We start from the raw sequence: 17,871 nt of genomic DNA, 5'->3' as shown, positions 1-17,871 counted from the left end.
ATTCTTGAATAGCAATTCTCAGCGCAGAGACCTCGTCGATCAGAACCTCCTTGCTAAGCCACAGCGCGTCTCCCTTGATTTCGTCGAAGTTACATCGGTCGCGGGTCCCTGAGGTTACGTTGATAGCCGCTGTCTTTGATTCGAATGCCGATTTAGTTTGTGCGGAGGGTTTGGAGTAAGGGTTAAAAGGATTGGATAGGATGCGAACGCTTTCAGGGCATATCAAGAAAGGAAAAAGACTATCGCAGCCTTTAAGGCTGGCATCCGAGCCAGTCAAGCGAAGGAAGGCCGATTCCCATGGTCTATAAGCAAACAATTAGCTAGTTCTCTTGATCACTGTTGGGGACGCAATATTTTCGATTACATTAGTTGGGCACCACCAGATAAACAATTGTCCAACGACGGGAAATATATTTCCGGCTGCGGGGCCATGATCAATTTCACCTATATCATTGTTCTCCCCAAATGCAACGAGCGAAGGATCGGGCCTTGAAAGCTCTATATCGTCGATATTTTGAAGCCAAGAAACAGAGCTCGTTCGAGCTTCAGATAATGGCTGCCTATCTGGGTTTAGCGCGGTCTTTGGCGGATGACTGTGATAGTGAGTTTGCCCGCATCAGTTTCTTCAGTTGGACACCTTGCTGCGCGACGAAGGATTGAATTGCCGGTAGGAAGTCTTGAGCTTCGTTTTCGGGAAGAAGATTAGTTCCATTGAACCATTCTGCTATCCCTACTTTCCCCATGGCCGTTTCCGAACTGATTGATCACTCCCCGAGCCACCCCACCAAGGCCGAACGTCTCGAGAATGCGTCCAATGTCATATTAATTGACAATTACGATTCGTTCACATGGAACATCTACCAGTACCTTGTTTTAGAGGGTGCCACAGTGACGGTTTTCAGAAATGACACCATATCCCTAGAGGAGCTCATCGCCAAAACTCCTACACAGCTGGTTATTAGCCCGGGCCCCGGCCACCCAGACAAGGATGCCGGAATAAGCAAGGAGGCAATTCAATATTTTGCGGGCAAGATACCGATTCTTGGCGTTTGTATGGGGGAGCAATGCATAATAGCGTCGTTTGGAGGGAAAGTCGAAGTTACGGGAGAGATCTTGCATGGAAAAACGTCGCCGTTAAAACACGACTCGAAAGGTGTCTATTTGACTCTTCCGCCCGATCTAGCGGTAACAAGGTATCATTCTTTGGCGGGAACCCATCAAACGGTCCCTGACTGCTTGGAGGTGACGTCTTGGACAGAACTGGAGAATGGAGGTGGTCGGGGGATAATCATGGGGGTCAGGCATAAGCTATGGACCGTTGAAGGTGTTCAGTTCCATCCAGAAAGCATATTAACGGAGCACGGGCGCACAATGTTTCGGAACTTCCTTAACTTGACTGGCGGTACTTGGAAAGAAGCGCTATCCAGCAGGGAGAACCAACCCCACGGAGCTAGCCAGCCTACGGCTTCAAAAGCAGAGTCAATATTACAGAAAATTTACTCCCACCGCAAGGTTGCTGTAGACCTGCAGAAATCGATACCTTCCCAGCGCCCTGAGGACCTTCAGGCGGCCTACGACCTTGGGATTGCTCCAACTCAAATATCATTTCCAAACCGCCTAAGAAATTCACCATTCTCGCTGGCGCTGATGGCCGAAATAAAAAGAGCATCCCCTTCTAAGGGCATTATTTCTTATTCTACTTGCGCGCCAGCGCAAGCAAGAAAATATGCCATGGCAGGCGCGAGTGTGATATCGGTTCTCACCGAGCCAGAATGGTTCAAAGGAAGTCTTGAAGATCTGCGAGCGGTGAGGCAAAGCTTAGAAGGCCTACCAAACCGTCCAGCGGTTCTACGAAAAGAGTTTATATTTGACGAATACCAAATCCTCGAGGCACGATTGGCCGGCGCAGATACTGTCCTCCTCATTGTCAAGATGCTGCCAGTTGACCTCTTAACTCACCTCTTCGAATATTCTCGTTCATTGAATATGGAGCCGCTTGTTGAAGTCAATACTGCAGAGGAGATGGCCATAGCTGTTAGGCTGGGGGCTCAAGTTATTGGTGTTAACAATCGGGATCTCACAAGCTTTGAAGTCGACTTAGGAACAACGAGCCGTTTAATGGATCAAGTACCCCAGTCAACGATTGTTTGTGCGCTCAGCGGTATATCTGGTCCGAAGGATGTTGAAGCGTATCGCGCAGACGGCGTCAAGGCAATCCTAGTTGGAGAAGCCCTTATGCGAGCCAAAGACACGGGCGTGTTTGTACAGAATCTGCTAGGGTCTGAGACTGAATTGCAAGCAAAAGTTACGTCGTCCTTACCACTAGTTAAAATATGTGGAACCCGCTCAGCGAACGCCGCACGGGTCGCAGTTGAAGCAGGTGCAGACCTTATAGGAATTATCCTTGCCGAGGGGCGTACGAGGACAGTTTCTGACCAGGTTGGCCTGGAGATTTCAAATGTTGTTAAAACAACACCGCGGCCTGCTACAATGGACGCCTACGTGCAACCAATGACATGTTCGTTAATTGGCGTGGATTATTTTGATCACACTTCCAAGCTATTGCGGCATCCGTCTCGGGCACTCTTGGTAGGCGTTTTCTCCAACCAGCCCCTTTCCTACATAATCGCACAACAGCAGAAACTTGGCCTTGATATCGTACAACTTCACGGATCGGAACCTATTGAGTGGGCCAGGTTGATTCCGGTACCAGTTATCCGGAAGTTCTCGCCGGGCGATAACACCCTTACTAAGCGTGGCTATCATGCACTCCCTTTGCTGGATTCCGGCGTTGGAGGAACAGGGGAAATGCTATCATCGCCGGCAGTAAAGAAAGCCCTCGAACAGGACGATGGCCTTCGGATAATACTGGCTGGTGGCCTCGACTCCGAAAATGTCCGCGCTACAATAAAAGCACTTGGCGAACAAAGCCCTAAGGTGATCGCTGTTGATGTCAGTAGCGGTGTTGAGTCGGACGGAGCCCAGGATCTAGGAAAGATTAGAGCTTTTGTGGCTGCGGCGAAAGGGCTGTGACCTTGGTGTGCAACATACCTTATTTTCAATATGATTTTATTGAGGTTGGATAGCCATAAATATGTCCAAGCGGTTCACTTTGATATCCTTTTTTTTAGAACAGCATTCTAAATATGACCATTCGGCAGTCAACCTTGCCGTTTCTCACTCAACGCTTATCTGTTCGCATGCATTCCGTCCAGCCACTGTTTCTCTTACTGAAACCCAGGTCCAGATCTGAGGTAGAGCTCATGTGTCGTGACCTCACTTCGTTCCCTAGGCCCTTGAAAGCTCGATTCGAGCAAACCTCAGCAGATCCGCTACTTGTGACTTTCCAGTACCTCTCTTGCATTTTCTACGTGTAACGCGTTTCTTCTTCATTTTGCAGAAGCTATTGATACATAGCATACTGAAATCAGTTTCCCAGTCGAAGAACCCGTACTCGATGACATCTACTTCATTTCAGTTTACATTTATTTCACCCACCCGTTATTATCGATTCGTCTCCCCCGTCCACCCCGCCCCCCTCCCCTTTCCTGCCGTCCCGCGATCAATCATACAGCTCATCTCAATGGGCAAAACATTCGCTAGGGTCAATGCTTGCATTGCTGGAAAATTTGGGGCCCACGCCGACAAAATAAAACAATGGGTGGAAGGAAATGGCGGTACATTCTCGAAAGATGTAACTGCCGGAATTACTCATGTCATTTGCACTGAGACGGCGTTTCGTAAAGCCGTTTCTACGGGTAATGATTATCTGCCTGCTCCAATCACTCCATGGTCGCCCCGGACTAACAAGAATACAGTGCGTGCCGCAAAGCGCATCAAAGGTATAAAAATCGTGTCGGTTGATTGGCTTGAGGAATCTCTTCTATCCAAAACAAGGCGTCCGAAGAGGGAAAAGCCATATCTCTGGGTAACTAAAATGAAAGCTGAAAGAAAGAGGGAACTGGAAAAGAAGCTTTCTCTCAAAGGTGCCGGTGGCACGAAGCCGTTTTCTGAATTTGGTGAGCATGATGCTTCCAAAACTCAAGTATCGCGATCTAATCTGAAGCATAGATGATTATCATATTTACACCGATGGGCTCGGTCATCGGTATACTGCAATGCTTGTTCGCCACAGCCCGTTTTCTAAGTTTAGGGAACGACATACGATCAAGGTATGCACGGGAGCTGTACACACTTATTGGTCAAACATTGCTTGAAAATGCAGCTAACAGCCTGGGCCCATTCAGATTTACGAATCCAATGCGCTACCACACACATATGCAGCCTTTGTGAAATATACACGCGTTGGTAAGAGCGCCTCTGATTTTCTGGCTCCGCGAGGAAGCACGTTGGAGACGGCAATCAGCGCGTTCCATAAATTCTTTAAGGCCAAATCCGGAATCGACTGGCGTGAGAGAGGCGAGAAAACTCCTCCTAAGAAAACAGTAAAGGGGATTGAACTTCCACCCGATGAAGGCTGGTTCGAATATACCCCGGAAACACCACCTCACGTTCCCCCTGTTTCTAGCCTTCCTCCTGGGTACGACGAGGGAGCAGCTACCGAAGCTACTATCATCATGTTACAGGATGCTGTCAAGGAAATGGAGCCCAACGAAGTCCGAGGGGTTCGAGGTGAGACACAGCTGAGTACGACGGAAGCATAGCAGTGATATTCCGCTTATATATTAAAGGTTTTCGAAGTGCATGGAGTTCCAGGGAGTAATTCAACCGGCGTGGCTGATGGGACTGGGAATGGCATGACTTAGGTCAGAGATAGTTGATCAATTTGAACCAGCTAGTTATAATATTACCGCACATCATCGACAAAAATTTTCCCCTTTGCGCCAGCCGTTCCTAAGGTTACTTTTCAAACCCAACCAAAACTCCACAAAATAGGCCGTGCCGATTCAGCTCTATAGGTAATCCTTTTTCCTGCTTGTTCTGGTATATTGTGTAAGTGCCCACTCCACATCCCCGCCGGCGCCTTTCTCTAGAGTACCTCCTCGGATTTGGAACAACCTCATTGTCATCCGCGGCCCAACCTCCGCCAGCTCGACATCTCGGTATCCAGTTTTTACAAACACATGGTGGCGAACCTCGATGCTATCTTCAATATTTTTGAATGTGACAACTCTGTTCCCTATCTTTCCAGCATCTCGCGGGGGGAATAGATGCTTGAGTATTTGAACCACTCGCATTCCGAGCTTTGATTTGAAGCCCTCAAAGATGAGGTGCGGATAGCTTTCCGAAACGGTGCCTCGAGCCGCATTCGGGATATCTGCTCGTAGGACGACGTTGTGTATGGAGAAACTTGCGGTCGGCCCATGTGGAAGGTGTGATATCGTGATCGCCGTCGGCGTACCTCGATGTTCATGTAGTAGTATCATATCCGTTAACGCAGCGGCGCTGGCACTGGCTACCAGGTCTGGAAGAACGAGGGTACCTCGATTCAGCCGAATAGAGGTGGGTAGAAGGAGACGGATTTCTTTGGCAAAGGTGCTGAGGCGAGAAGAGGGAGAGCGCGAAGTGGTGACGAGTGGGCGAGGGTCAACGAGGCCCGAAGTGACTGCATACTCATCGTCGATATCTACTTGGTCGGCATCTTTCGAGTTTGCACCGGAGGCGTCCGGGCCAGTTTGTAGCGATTCATCGTACTTGAAGTCTTGCCTTAAAGCCTTGTCATTTGCGATGGACGGATCTAGCGGTTTTCCGGAGGCTAGCGAAGCCTTTAATTTGGCACGTTTCTCTGCGATCGAGGCATCGCGGAGGAGGAGGGCTCTCCGGTAAAGGTAGTCTCTGCGCTCGCGCGCTTGACGACGCTAGATTCCATTAGCGGGCTGAATCCAGAGTAAGGGATCAGTTTTCCATAGGCACATACTATCATTCCGAAAAGAAGTCCCTGACCACTGAAGGCGACGAGTTTGAAGCTTGCGGGTTCTCCCCAAGTTACTTTTGCTGCAGATTTTCAGCGGGAGAACCCTGCGTCTATGGCACGCACGGGCCACCGCAGAATTACAGTTTTCCAAACTCCCTGTTAACGCCATCACTCGCGAAATCGTCGCTTCATCCTCCATCTACTTGCCTGCTTTGATATCTCTGCGCCCGCATCGCTAGTAGTCAGGTCTTATTCCGATTACGAGTGGCTCTCGTGGCTCTTCCTTTTTCTTCAGTATCCCGAGATTTCCTTGCTTCTTTTTATTTTTGTTTGTGAGTAAGTGGTCGAGTGAAGGCTCTAGGCGCCCCCAACCCCCGTCGGCTTCATAGCTTGTGCTTGTGTCATTTTCACCGTTGCATTTGACTATCACCCATGACCCCTAGACTTGGCTTCCAATGACGATTCATTATCTTCTTTGAAAACTGACGTACCTTGTCACATACTTTGTAGGGGCTTTGTCGCTTCCGGACGCTCGCTGATGGTCGACCTGGTTTACAAGCATCAGGTTCTCGGTGTTCGCTGCGTACTCGGAGGGTGATCTACGACGTGGTCCCCAAGAAAGCATATGCGTTAGACCATGGCGGCGGAGGCGTTCACTCAAATGGGAAACCATATGGTTTCCGATTCTGCGTCAACTATTAATGCTACGGATGACATGTCTACAGTCGACGGCGACGAAAATATTCTGAAAATGGCTGGTGGGCCACGGAGACGGCAGCATGACGACGACGACGATGGCTCGGAAGTGTATGATGAGGATGAGGATGATGATCTGGAAAGCCTTGCAAGTGTTGCGGTTGATGGTAGTGCGAAAACACCCGCCACCAAAGCGGAAGAAGACAGGCAGCTCCCCCCGCATGCGTGCTGGTAAGCTTCAAGAACAGTTTGGTTTCGCCCTTTCCTTTCAATTCCTTTACTGACCCTTCTTTTTTTCACAGTTATTGCGGAATACATAATACCAACAGCGTGGTCAAATGCCTTGCCTGTAACAAATGGTTCTGTAGTGCTCGTGGGAATACATCCTCGTCGCACATTGTGAATCATCTTGTTAGAGCTCGACACAAGGAAGTCCAACTCCATCCTGCATCCGCAGCAGGTGACACTGTGCTTGAGTGTTATAACTGCGGTACACGAAATGTTTTTCTCTTAGGCTTTATTCCAGCCAAATCTGACACCGTGGTTGTCTTGCTGTGCCGTCAGCCCTGTGCAGCAATGCCGTCCTCCAAAGACATGAACTGGGACACCTCTCTCTGGCAGCCACTGATCGAGGATCGTTCCTTCTTGTCCTGGCTTGTAGGCACCCCTTCGGACCAGGAACAGCTGAGAGCGCGCCACCTTAGCCCGCAGATGATTGCGAAACTAGAGGAAATATGGAAAGAAAACTCCAGCGCGACGGTTGAAGATTTGGAAAAAGCGACTGGTGTCGATGACGAGCCCGCGCCTGTCTTACTCCGCTACGATGATGCGTATCAATACCAAAATGTCTTTGGGCCTCTCGTGAAAATCGAGGCAGACTACGACCGCAAATTAAAGGAAGCCCAGTCACAGGATGGATTGATAGTCAAGTGGGACCTTGGATTGAACAACAAGCATTTAGCTAGCTTTGTGCTTCCAAAGCTGGAGCTTGGTGATGTGAAGCTAGCTGTTGGTGATGAAATGCGAATTAAATACTCAGGGGAATTGCGACAAAAGTGGGAAGGTGTCGGCTATGTCGTTAAAATCCCCAACAATCAGTCCGATGAGGTTACTATCGAACTTCGGACCAAAGGCGATCACAAATCGGTCCCTACAGAATGCACTCACAATTTTACGGCCGATTACGTTTGGAAATCGACGTCTTTCGACAGAATGCAAACCGCCATGAAGACATTTGCAGTGGATGAAATGAGTGTTTCGGGATATATCTTTCACCGGCTCTTGGGAAGTGAAGTCGCTGCCGCACCAATGAAGACCCAGCTGCCCAAGAAATTTACAGCACCGGGTCTTCCAGGCTTGAACCCAAGTCAAGTCAATGCAGTCAAGGCTGTCCTTCAGAAGCCTCTGAGCTTGATCCAAGGCCCGCCTGGTACGGGCAAAACCGTTACTTCGGCAACGGTTATCTACCATCTAGCAAAGCTTACTGGTGGACAGGTTCTGGTTTGCGCACCATCTAATGTAGCGGTTGATCAGCTCTGCGAATGTATTCATAGAACCGGCCTCAAGACAGTCCGCGTCACTGCCAAGTCTAGAGAAGACGTCGAGTCGCCTGTTCGCCATCTTTCTCTTCACGAACAAGTTCGCAACAATGACAGCAATGTTGAGCTAATGAAACTTACACAATTGAAAAACGAACTCGGAGAGTTGTCGAGCCAGGATGAGAAGAAATTCAAACAGCTTACGCGTGCTGCGGAAAAGGAAATATTGACGAATGCAGACGTTATTTGCTGTACCTGCGTTGGTGCTGGAGACCCTCGACTTGCGAAATTCAAATTTCGAACAGTCTTGATTGACGAATCCACGCAATCATCGGAGCCCGAATGTATGATTCCATTGGTGATGGGATGTAAACAAGTCGTTCTCGTTGGTGACCACCTGCAACTTGGGCCGGTTATCATGAACAAGAAAGCTGCAAAAGCGGGCTTGAACCAGTCTCTTTTTGAGCGCTTGGTTATTCTGGGCTGCGCTCCTATCCGGCTAAACGTTCAATATCGAATGCATCCCTGTCTATCTAGTTTCCCATCCAACATGTTCTATGATGGCTCTCTACAAAACGGTGTGACAAGCGACGACCGCCTATTGAAAGATGTTGATTTCCCGTGGCCTATTTCAGATAAGCCCATGATGTTCTGGTCAAACCTTGGCAACGAAGAAATTTCTGCATCCGGAACGTCGTATCTCAATCGTACTGAGGCTGCGAACGTCGAAAAGATTGTTACTCGATTTTTCAAAGCCGGCGTGAAGCCGTCTGCCATTGGTATTATCACGCCTTATGAGGGACAGCGCAGTTATGTGGTCAGCTCCATGCAACTCAACGGGACATATAAGAAAGAAGCCTACAAGGAGATCGAAGTAGCTTCGGTGGACGCGTTCCAAGGTAGAGAGAAAGACTTTATCGTGCTTTCATGTGTCCGATCAAACGACCATCAGGGTATTGGATTCTTGAGCGACCCGCGTCGTCTCAATGTGGCGCTTACGCGAGCCAAATACGGCCTTGTAATTTTGGGAAATCCAAAAGTTCTTTCGAAACATCCTCTCTGGAACTACCTTCTCCGTCACTTCAAGGAACAGGATTGCCTGGTGGAGGGGCCGTTGTCGAACCTCCAGACTTCACTTGTGCAGTTTAGTCGCCCGAAGCAGGCATACCGTGGTCCCCAGCGTTTCCAAATGGCGTACCATCACGCTTCGAGCATGGCCTCCGGGTTGATGAATGGTCGAAATGGACAGCATAGTGACTATCAAGATTCCGGGTCTGTTGCTAGCTACATTCCGGACGACGTCTCCTCTGTGCATTCCTCTGCCTTGGGTGGTGTCGCTATCCCGCCTGGCTATCCGCAAATGTTCCAGAATTTCAGCGACATGTGGCCGCAGCTTCCGCATAACCGTCGTGCGAACGGCGCTCGAGCGAGAGGAGCACCCAGTGTGGCCGGCGAGTCTGTGGCCGCGACGGAATCCGACGCCACTGCAAGTATGATCGATGGGCGAAGTGTTGGTCAAGGAGGCGTCAGTCTCAGCGGCCTCAGCATTCACGATGTGCACAGACAGGCCAGCCTCAGCCAATCTGATCGACTAAAGCACTATGTTGAATCCAGCGGCCGTGGGGAACCCTACAGAGGAAACGAAACTACGAGTGTGTTTGGTGGCAGTTCGGCGAGCATGCGCGTTCCTCGTGGCAATGCCAGCCTTGCAACCGACGACGATGACGCCCGTAGCATTTCCACCGCATTTGCAAGCCAAATTGGAGGCACGTATGACTGAGTGCGTCCATGGTCGATAGTTTGTTGTGTCATTGCTTGAAATTGGCTCATCACCTCGGACTCACACAGAAGATCCTGCGCAGCTGGAACGAGGAGAATTGCAATGCATTGTTCGAATAGCGCTTTGGCGATTTAGGTGCTACAGACGCCGGTCATAGTCATCAGCTGCAACGACACCTGAGTTTGATTTGCTCCAGTCACTGATCGCTGCCCGACCCAGCGCGCCAAGTGTCGAGCTGATGACATAGCCTTTCTATTAGCAACAAGAACGTCACCGTTGCCCCGTTGATTGCGACCACGAGATCATCACGAGCTGCGCTTGTTAATCCTTCAAGGCCCTATATTGCGCCGACGATCTCAATGCTCGAGCTAGAGGTAGGATCAGCTGGACGTCCGGGAAGTTGGACATTTTGGGAGGGAGTGTGGAATGAGCCAGCGCCATTTGCGGGCTGCTTTGCTCGGACGCTGCATGCAGCCACCTTAGCTAGAAAAAGAAACCGAAAAAGAAGAAAAAAGAACCCATCTAGATTGATACAGCGCTGAATGAAACCCGATTGTGCCTAAAATAGCACCTTCCCCTTCACTCGTAGTAGAGCGTGTTTCAGACGCGTCTCGCAGTGCCGGATCACCAACCCCCTTTGGGCAGTCGCGGTTTCCACTCTGGACCAAGTCGCTCCTGCTGCGACCAAATCGGTCTCAAACACGCCCTTCGCTCTGTCCCAAAGCGTGCGGTCCAAAGAAGCTCTTTCCCATCTGGGGCGCACTAGCCGCTCCAAGACTAGCGCCGGCCGCCCCCGATGTCTTGGCTTATCTTGGCATGTATCACTTTTGGTCTCGCGCGGCCGGCCAATCAGAGGCCCGGGAAGCCCGCGCAGAGCGAGATTTGGCCGATCGGCAGCCGTCTCGGTCGCAGCGGCTGCTCGCGATTATTCAATTTTAATGGGTTTTTTCAATGCCGTCTGCGAGGCAAGCTTGTGATGGAAAAGGCTGATGGTTAGCCTGTTCCGGCTGCGGTGTTCCTTTCGACAAGGGACCCCCCCCTGGCTGCTGGCCTGAGGCATGGGGGCGGGCGGGGCGGGCAGCAACAAGCATTCCAAAGCATGAAAAGCCGAGAGCTTTCTTCTCTTTCTTCTCGACTCCTTTCTTACCAAAGCAGTTCCTCCAAGTGGTCTTTTTTTTTTCTTTTGCTTGTTGCGTGAGTCAGGTGTGAAGGAGACTTGCTCTGGCATTCATTTCTGCGATAACATCGGCCTTAGCATGGTGCTTTGATTTCCAAAACTCCCCCGTTGCCTGTACATGCCTTGTGCTGCGTGTCCTCTTGTCTTCCAGAATCCATACTCCTTTTTCTCTTCCTTCTTCAGAGCAGAACCGTTTTATTTATTTATTTTCAGAATCATCGTTGCGGTAGTTTCTTGAGTTGGAGGTCACCGCTGCTTCTACGATGATAGCTCCTCTCTTCGGTTAACTGGCTGTTGACTTTCCCCCGAGTATCCTCCCTTCCATTCCGATGGATAAACCACTACCGTCTCTTCCATTGGATGGGCAGGCGGAGGCCCAGGCACGGGCGTCTGGCAGTGGGATCCATGGACAACATGGCGACAAGGCCATGCAACCATGCGACGCTATCCCATCTCAAGATGTCTTGAACCAGTCATTCAGGATACCCATCCTAGATTCTGATGGTAAAGAGCGACTGTTTGGAGATCTATTCGATAATTCAGATTCTCCGGAGCAGAAACAGGTTATGGTTGTGTTTGTTCGGCATTTCTTCTGTGGTGTAAGTTTTTTCGGATAGAAGTCTAGCGTCCATCGCAAGTACATGGCCTAACGATTGTATATAGAGTTGTCAGGACTATGTTCAAACCCTTTCTTCCTCTATCCCGTCACCCGCATCTCTTCCAACGGGCACGAGCCTCGTCGTGATCGGCTGCGGGGCCACTAGCCTTATCCCCATGTACGCGAAGACAACATCATGCTCCTTTCCTATATACACCGACCCAACGAGCCGGCTATACACTATCTTTGGGATGACGCGAACTTGGTCTTTAGGGCCGGTTCCCCAATACCTCCAGCACTCAACACTTGCTTTAGTGATAAAAGGCATTACGCAAGGTCTACGGCGGACGTTGAGTGGTGACGCATTGAAGTCAGGAGATATGGCACAGGTTGGCGGAGAGTTCCTCTTCAAGATCGGCCCGGAAAAGAAGGACAGCAAGCAAAGCGTTACTGTCGCTTGGTGCCATCGAATGAAGACAACACGAGATCATACCGAGGTCCCGATACTGAAACAAATCATGGGCGCGGAATAAGGGAGACTTAATCTGGACTCGCGATAAGCCCGATACGCGGGTTAGATCCGCGTGGACAGCTTTATTAGAATGGAGGCCAATTCTCAAATGCCGGGCATTAATACTTTGGGGACGAAACAAACAGTCGAGGCGTCTGGCTTCGTTGAATTACCAGCATATCGCACCATTGCCATCTTATACAGGCGGGCTTGTGATGACGTTATTTGTCGCTTTTTTAGCTTCTTGTGTATCTATTATTATCATATTAATTGACTATTCATCGACGCGATATTGATGCCAGCTTCTACGACTGGCTATGCCTTCAGTTGTGATATTGAATCGAATGTCGCGACATTGGTCAGTTCAACGTTGCTCTTCTCCACCGCGATATTGGATTGACTCTTTAGTTGTCCGACTTTTTCAGCTTGTTGAACTCGCCCGGAAGCTGATCAATAACGCCGCTGGTGAGCGTTTTAGCGGGCAAATATATATCACCGGCCAGGAACTGGTGGTAGACGGTGGGATTACCTCGTCGACATGTTGATTTCGAGGCGGTTATGACGAGACGTTATTATCAGTCGAGTTTCATTCGATATGATAATATGATTGTCACTTGAAAGTCAGGATGATTTAAAAGATACCGAATTAATCCATATTATCTATCTAATACAGAATGTTATAAGACTGAATAAAGAAAGAATCGTACATGAAGAAGTCCGTCGCCAGGTTGTATGTACTCCGCAAAGCTTTCCACCCATGCAGATAAGTAACAGATGCATATGATAACCCGTATGCCAGCCCTGATTGATCCCGCATAATATGATAAAAGGCCTCCTTTCCATGCAACGGTAAAAGAAAAATAGGGAGTTAATCCTTCTGGATAGGCAACAAGGCCATTAAAATAAAAGAAAAGGGGGGAAAGAAATAGACTGGAACAGATAGAGCCCGGCTCTGGTGACAAACCCCTGAAGGAGGACCATAGAGGCTGGAAGAACGCACAATTCACAACCTCAGCCTGTCCGGCAGCTTTTTCACAGAGATATTCTCTCCCACAAACGCCGTTTTTTCGCCTTTTTTAAACAAAGTCAAGCAACAAACAAATGGTCATCACGTGTCATTAATCGCGGGGTGGGAAATCGCGACTGTTCTGTTGTTCTTGTTGAGCCCTGCTCTTCCACCACTTTGTTTCTACCTGGTCTATCAACTTTTTCACAACCCAACAAACCGAGGGAGCAACAGTCTTATTTTTTCACTGAGCCGACGAGGCGTTCGTGGCCATTGGAAGCGACGATGATGACGACGATGGTTCATTTTTTTCTCGGCTCAGCGAGTCCTTTCGGATGCCCTCGATGAGCCTGTCCCGCTCTCGAGATGCCTCCTTCTCTCTTTCTGTCGACAGAGCACGTTTGAACATTGACTGGCCAAGCTGTCGAAAGATACCCATACGCTCGCTCTTCGATTCTTCGACGTTCACTTGTTGCGGAGAAGGGACAGACTCAAACTTGGTGATTCGGCAGAATAGGGTCGAAAAGAGGTACTGATCACCGTTGCTATCATAAAGTGGTAAATACCTATAACCCTGGTTCAAACTGCTAAGCTTAGCCGTGAATGTAGCGAGCTGCGTGCTATTATTGCCCCCGAAGCTACGGCCATCCGTGGAGTTCCATACGATCCAACGAATAAAGACGAGATCGGGGTATTTAGTCTCTAGGGAGAATCTGAACTGGTCTCCGAAAATAGGGTTGAATCCGTTCTTCTGCTCGATCCTCGTCCGACGACGATGAGGAAGACCGATACCCGATAATCCATTGCGGTTGGAAGCGTTCACTCCGCCTTCGCCGTACGCAACACCTTTCTTCTTGTCATCGGCGCTGAGAATCTCAATCTCGATGTATGGGTTAATACTATCGTCAGGACCCATGCCTCTGGATCGAGGAAGTTGTTGAGCAGAGATCACGTCCACGCTAAAGCGGAGCAATTGCCGATCAATCTTTGGCTTTCCGTCTGTTGTATAATTCAACGATGGTGGAACACGTAGGCTTTCCGGTTTTAACACATATCCAGTACGATCATTTCCCGCCGCAAACATGGCTTGATTCATCTGCATACCAACGTCGTAGGTTTGCCAATTGAGTGCAGCCATCTGAGCACCACGCCGCCAGAAACTATTCGGGTCAAAGTTTGACGAACGCAGACGATATCCGGACGGATAAACTCTCGTCAGATATAGGCGATTATGCGCCTCCAGAAGTGCCTTATTTTCACGGTCTCGGCATATTGTTTCAAAAGATCTTTCCGCAAAGGAGTACACGTGGTTGAACTGTTTACTTTCAGGAGTGTCGAACCCTCGCCATTTATAACCACGAGCATAAACGCCAAGGTCTGCAAGGCCTTTGATGACCCTGCTTTTGGGCATCTTCTTCTTGTCCTTCTGAAAGGCTAGGGCTGCGAAGGCTGCATCGCTTTCTTCAGAGGCGCTGCTCAAGCTAGCTCCAGTGAGAGAGCGCTTTGGTTGAGCCAGAATTGGGGGTAACCCATCAATGGGCCCGATTGTTGGCGGAGAAGATAACGGCGAGTAAGTTGGAAATGGGTTTTGAGCAGCTGAAGGTAGGAAAGGAGAACTGGAGCTTCGTTTGCGGCCCACAGCTTTACCAGAACCGACAGTTGCGCTATTTCCTTCACACTCGTCGGATGTTTTCACCTTGATGAGAATTCGGCCCTTCAAGGCTTCCGGACTCGGAAGGATTGGCCAATTCGCCCTAAGCGGTTCAAGGAGGAGTTTTTCACCAAAGACATCCTTCATGATGCTGGCCATGAGGAGTTGTTGCTCTGAGTTACAGTGGACTTCGAGCGACAATATCAGCGGATACTCAGACGACAAAAATGCATAACGATTGATAACTGCTATACAATCTGCAAACAAGACGCTGGTGGTCATCGTCCTGCCATGGGACACTATCGGACGACCATCGGCGCCATCCCAGCAGTCGATCTCGACACAACGGCAACCCTTCTGAAGGGCGGTAATATACGCTTCTGTGCTGGAGGCACCAGCTACTTGTCTTCCCAAAAGGTACGTGTTGTGAGAGCTCGAAATGAAATAGTCGTTCAGCGGCAAGTCAAACTTTGGCTGGGGTACATCGGTTGGGTAAATGCTATTCGCTGTGGACATCAAGAATGACGAAAAAGCATCAAGATTCATGCGCGCAGATGAGCCAGAGAGGGGTGTTGGAAGGCTTTGTGATCGAAGTCTTGATTTTTGGACGAAGCTTTCAAAAACGGAAGTCCAGTATTCTTTGCGATTGTCGACATCTTCCGCCTGTGTATTGCGAAGGAAGTCAAAGAACTCTTCCATGCTTAAACCGTTTGTTGTTTCCACGGATGCAAAAATGTTTCTCACGTCTCTGCGAGCTTTAAGGTGTTGCACAAAAGCCTGAAATTGGGAGAAGTTGATCTCCCCGGTTCCACCTATATCGACTCTCGCAAACTGAAGACGTAAAACAGATTTAGAACAGTTGATGTGAAGGCTATGGCAAAGATTTTCCACAGCTCCAAGGTCGAGGCACTTTTCTTCAGCAAGGCCAGGCTTCCCAGGGAAACGTCTTCCGATTTCGCGTTGCCAGTGCGCCTTCAATATAGCCTCACTTTGGCCGGAGCCAGCTAGGCCAACCATAAGTCCAATTCTGTACCTGGAGATCTGCTCTAGGGTGGTAGTCCACAGCTCAAAAACGGTCCGACTCGGTGCGATCAAGTGCATTGTCTTAACAGGCTTGTTCTTGGACCCTTCGGGATTAGCGAAGATAATTGTGAACCAGCGATTCTCAAATTCAATTGGGACCTGATGTTCCTCTCGATAATTCCGCGCATCCTGGCCCAGTCTTATTTCTTTGATGTCGTCGATATAAAATCTCTTGGACGGGTTTGAGAGATCCCAGTACACTTTAGCTGCATCGACATCAAGAAAGAATGTCTTCCGTTTCTTCTTCTGTTTGGTCACTTTTGTGAGAAGTGAGCCACACTGTAAAAGAGGGTCGACTCTCGGCGCCACCCCTGCGGTAGTAGCCCAGGATAACGGGTATTCGCCGCTGAATGTGCTTCCTTCGAGAGGGCCACGATTTTTACGAGCCTCGGATTTTTCATCCTCTTCAACACTTGACTCTAAGGCACTATCTTTGGAGACTGAAGTCTTACTATCGCTTCTTCTGCGCAGTATGACGGGCCCCGAACTGTTATCTCGCGTGTCGTGGGAATTTGATAGCCTTCGCCGAGAAAGCTTACTGGCCGCACCTCTGGATAATCTTCGCATCAATCCAGGGGCCTTATTGAAAGCGGCGTTTCCCAAAGGTCCATCAGTGAAAACGGATTGCGTAGCAATACTCAATACCGGCTCTGGAAGTTCCAATGGCAACGGTGACGCAAGCAGCGGTGTTTCAACGGAATCATTTCGGAAGGTTGTGGCTGAAGTATCTACCGACATGTGCAGTGGTGAGGTGACGGCACTGAAGCTTGGAAACGGCTTTTGAAAAGTAATAGAAGAGGTGGACATCGATGCAGAGTTGAACTGCCAGTCAGGGGGCGCTGAAGAGCTGAGGGACGTGAAGGCATCTTCTAATGGAGTCACCTGGGAAAATTCGGACGATGATTTAGAGCCTGATCTAGGACGTCCGTCTGAGTCGCTCGACGGATAGGCCATTTCGGTGCTTCGCCACGAAACTCCGGCAAACACGCAATCGTCGAACAGTGTCAAGAAAGAAGATCCACCAGCGGAACAGAATAGTTTTGCTGGTGATTGCTTGGGTTTTCCTCGAGGAGATGCCGGATCGTATATTGGAGAAAATGATTTGGGAGTAGGACCTGATTAAGAACGTGATATCACAGGAAAAAAATCTCTCGAGCGGAACGGAACAAAGGGCGAAGGCCTCAGAACGTGGTATTGAATGTTGCGTGCATCTTGGCCGGCAATGAGATGCGTATTATCTTGCCCTTCCGGAGAGCGCGGGGGGGAAAAACTAGCACCTATGCTTGGAAGAGTCGCCTCAGCTCAGCGAACCCAAATATCGATCAGCTCCTCGATACGTCCGCTCGTATCCACCACTCGACAGCGCTATAATGCACTCTTAAAACTCCGCGTCAGCCCCTCGACGACAGGCGGCTTTGAGCGGATGTTTCGGCGACTAATGCACGAGACAATATTGAATAGCGGATCACGAAAAATTGAAATGAGTACGGCGAAGAAAGGAATTAATGGCTGGGCCAGCTAACAATGACTCGATATTAGCAACAGGAGAGGAAACAGGGATGTTTGGTTTGCATACTCAGAATTACTGCTCTCATCCAGGAGAGAACCTCGAAACTTTATATGTTGGGGCCCGCTACCGTTACACAGTTGTGATTCGAAAAGAAGCAAGCAGAGCAGGCAGTGATGTCTGGTGATAGAGCAAGACGGAAAGCACATCCACCGGAAGACAGTACTGCGGAGGCACAGGAAACTGGGAAGTCAACAGCAATCTTTTGCGGATGCTGCCTGGTCAGCGCATGCGCCGCAAAATAGAGAGGAAGCACACGACCTCAAGGCAATGTTTGCTGTTCACCAGACAGTTCTTCCAGTGTGCCTTGGGAGCAAGCAGCAGAGCAGAGCAGAGCAGCAGGGGGACGTTGGGCTTACCGTAAGGGTTGTGAAGGAGTGAAGGGGAAG

At 49.5% G+C, this 17,871-nt stretch overlaps 5 protein-coding genes across 5 annotated transcripts; 3 read left to right on the top strand and 2 right to left on the bottom strand.

Moving 5' to 3' along the window:
* Window positions 1-741: 741 nt before the first annotated feature.
* On the top strand, window positions 742-4,664 carry UREG_03650 (anthranilate synthase component II; the record flags this gene model as incomplete). The annotated part of the gene is made up of 4 exons (XM_002544087.1): window positions 742-2,952; window positions 3,440-4,019; window positions 4,072-4,172; window positions 4,248-4,664. The coding sequence occupies 4 exons, from the start codon at window positions 742-744 to the stop codon at window positions 4,662-4,664; spliced, it is 3,309 nt and encodes a 1,102-aa protein (XP_002544133.1).
* Window positions 4,665-4,913: 249 nt separating this feature from the next.
* Window positions 4,914-6,044, bottom strand: UREG_03649 (U3 small nucleolar ribonucleoprotein IMP4; the record flags this gene model as incomplete). The annotated part of the gene is made up of 3 exons (XM_002544086.1): window positions 4,914-5,819; window positions 5,879-5,955; window positions 5,999-6,044. The coding sequence occupies 3 exons, from the start codon at window positions 6,042-6,044 to the stop codon at window positions 4,914-4,916; spliced, it is 1,029 nt and encodes a 342-aa protein (XP_002544132.1).
* Window positions 6,045-6,590: 546 nt separating this feature from the next.
* Window positions 6,591-9,889, top strand: UREG_03648 (ATP-dependent helicase NAM7; the record flags this gene model as incomplete). The annotated part of the gene is made up of 2 exons (XM_002544085.1): window positions 6,591-6,802; window positions 6,874-9,889. 2 exons carry the CDS (start codon window positions 6,591-6,593, stop codon window positions 9,887-9,889), a joined length of 3,228 nt encoding a protein of 1,075 aa, XP_002544131.1.
* Window positions 9,890-11,395: 1,506 nt separating this feature from the next.
* Window positions 11,396-12,197, top strand: UREG_03647 (uncharacterized protein; the record flags this gene model as incomplete). The annotated part of the gene is made up of 2 exons (XM_002544084.1): window positions 11,396-11,665; window positions 11,730-12,197. 2 exons carry the CDS (start codon window positions 11,396-11,398, stop codon window positions 12,195-12,197), a joined length of 738 nt encoding a protein of 245 aa, XP_002544130.1.
* A 1,228-nt stretch (window positions 12,198-13,425) lies between these two features.
* On the bottom strand, window positions 13,426-16,869 carry UREG_03646 (uncharacterized protein; the record flags this gene model as incomplete). The annotated part of the gene is made up of 1 exon (XM_002544083.1): window positions 13,426-16,869. One exon carries the CDS (start codon window positions 16,867-16,869, stop codon window positions 13,426-13,428), a length of 3,444 nt encoding a protein of 1,147 aa, XP_002544129.1.
* Window positions 16,870-17,871: the final 1,002 nt, after the last annotated feature.

Source organism: Uncinocarpus reesii, genomic scaffold (genome assembly GCF_000003515.1).
Source record: "Uncinocarpus reesii 1704 scaffold_2 genomic scaffold, whole genome shotgun sequence".
NCBI lineage: Eukaryota > Fungi > Ascomycota > Eurotiomycetes > Onygenales > Onygenaceae > Uncinocarpus > Uncinocarpus reesii.
Note: the sequence above shows the minus strand (reverse complement) of the source record. Positions and strands in the feature narration are given on the sequence as shown.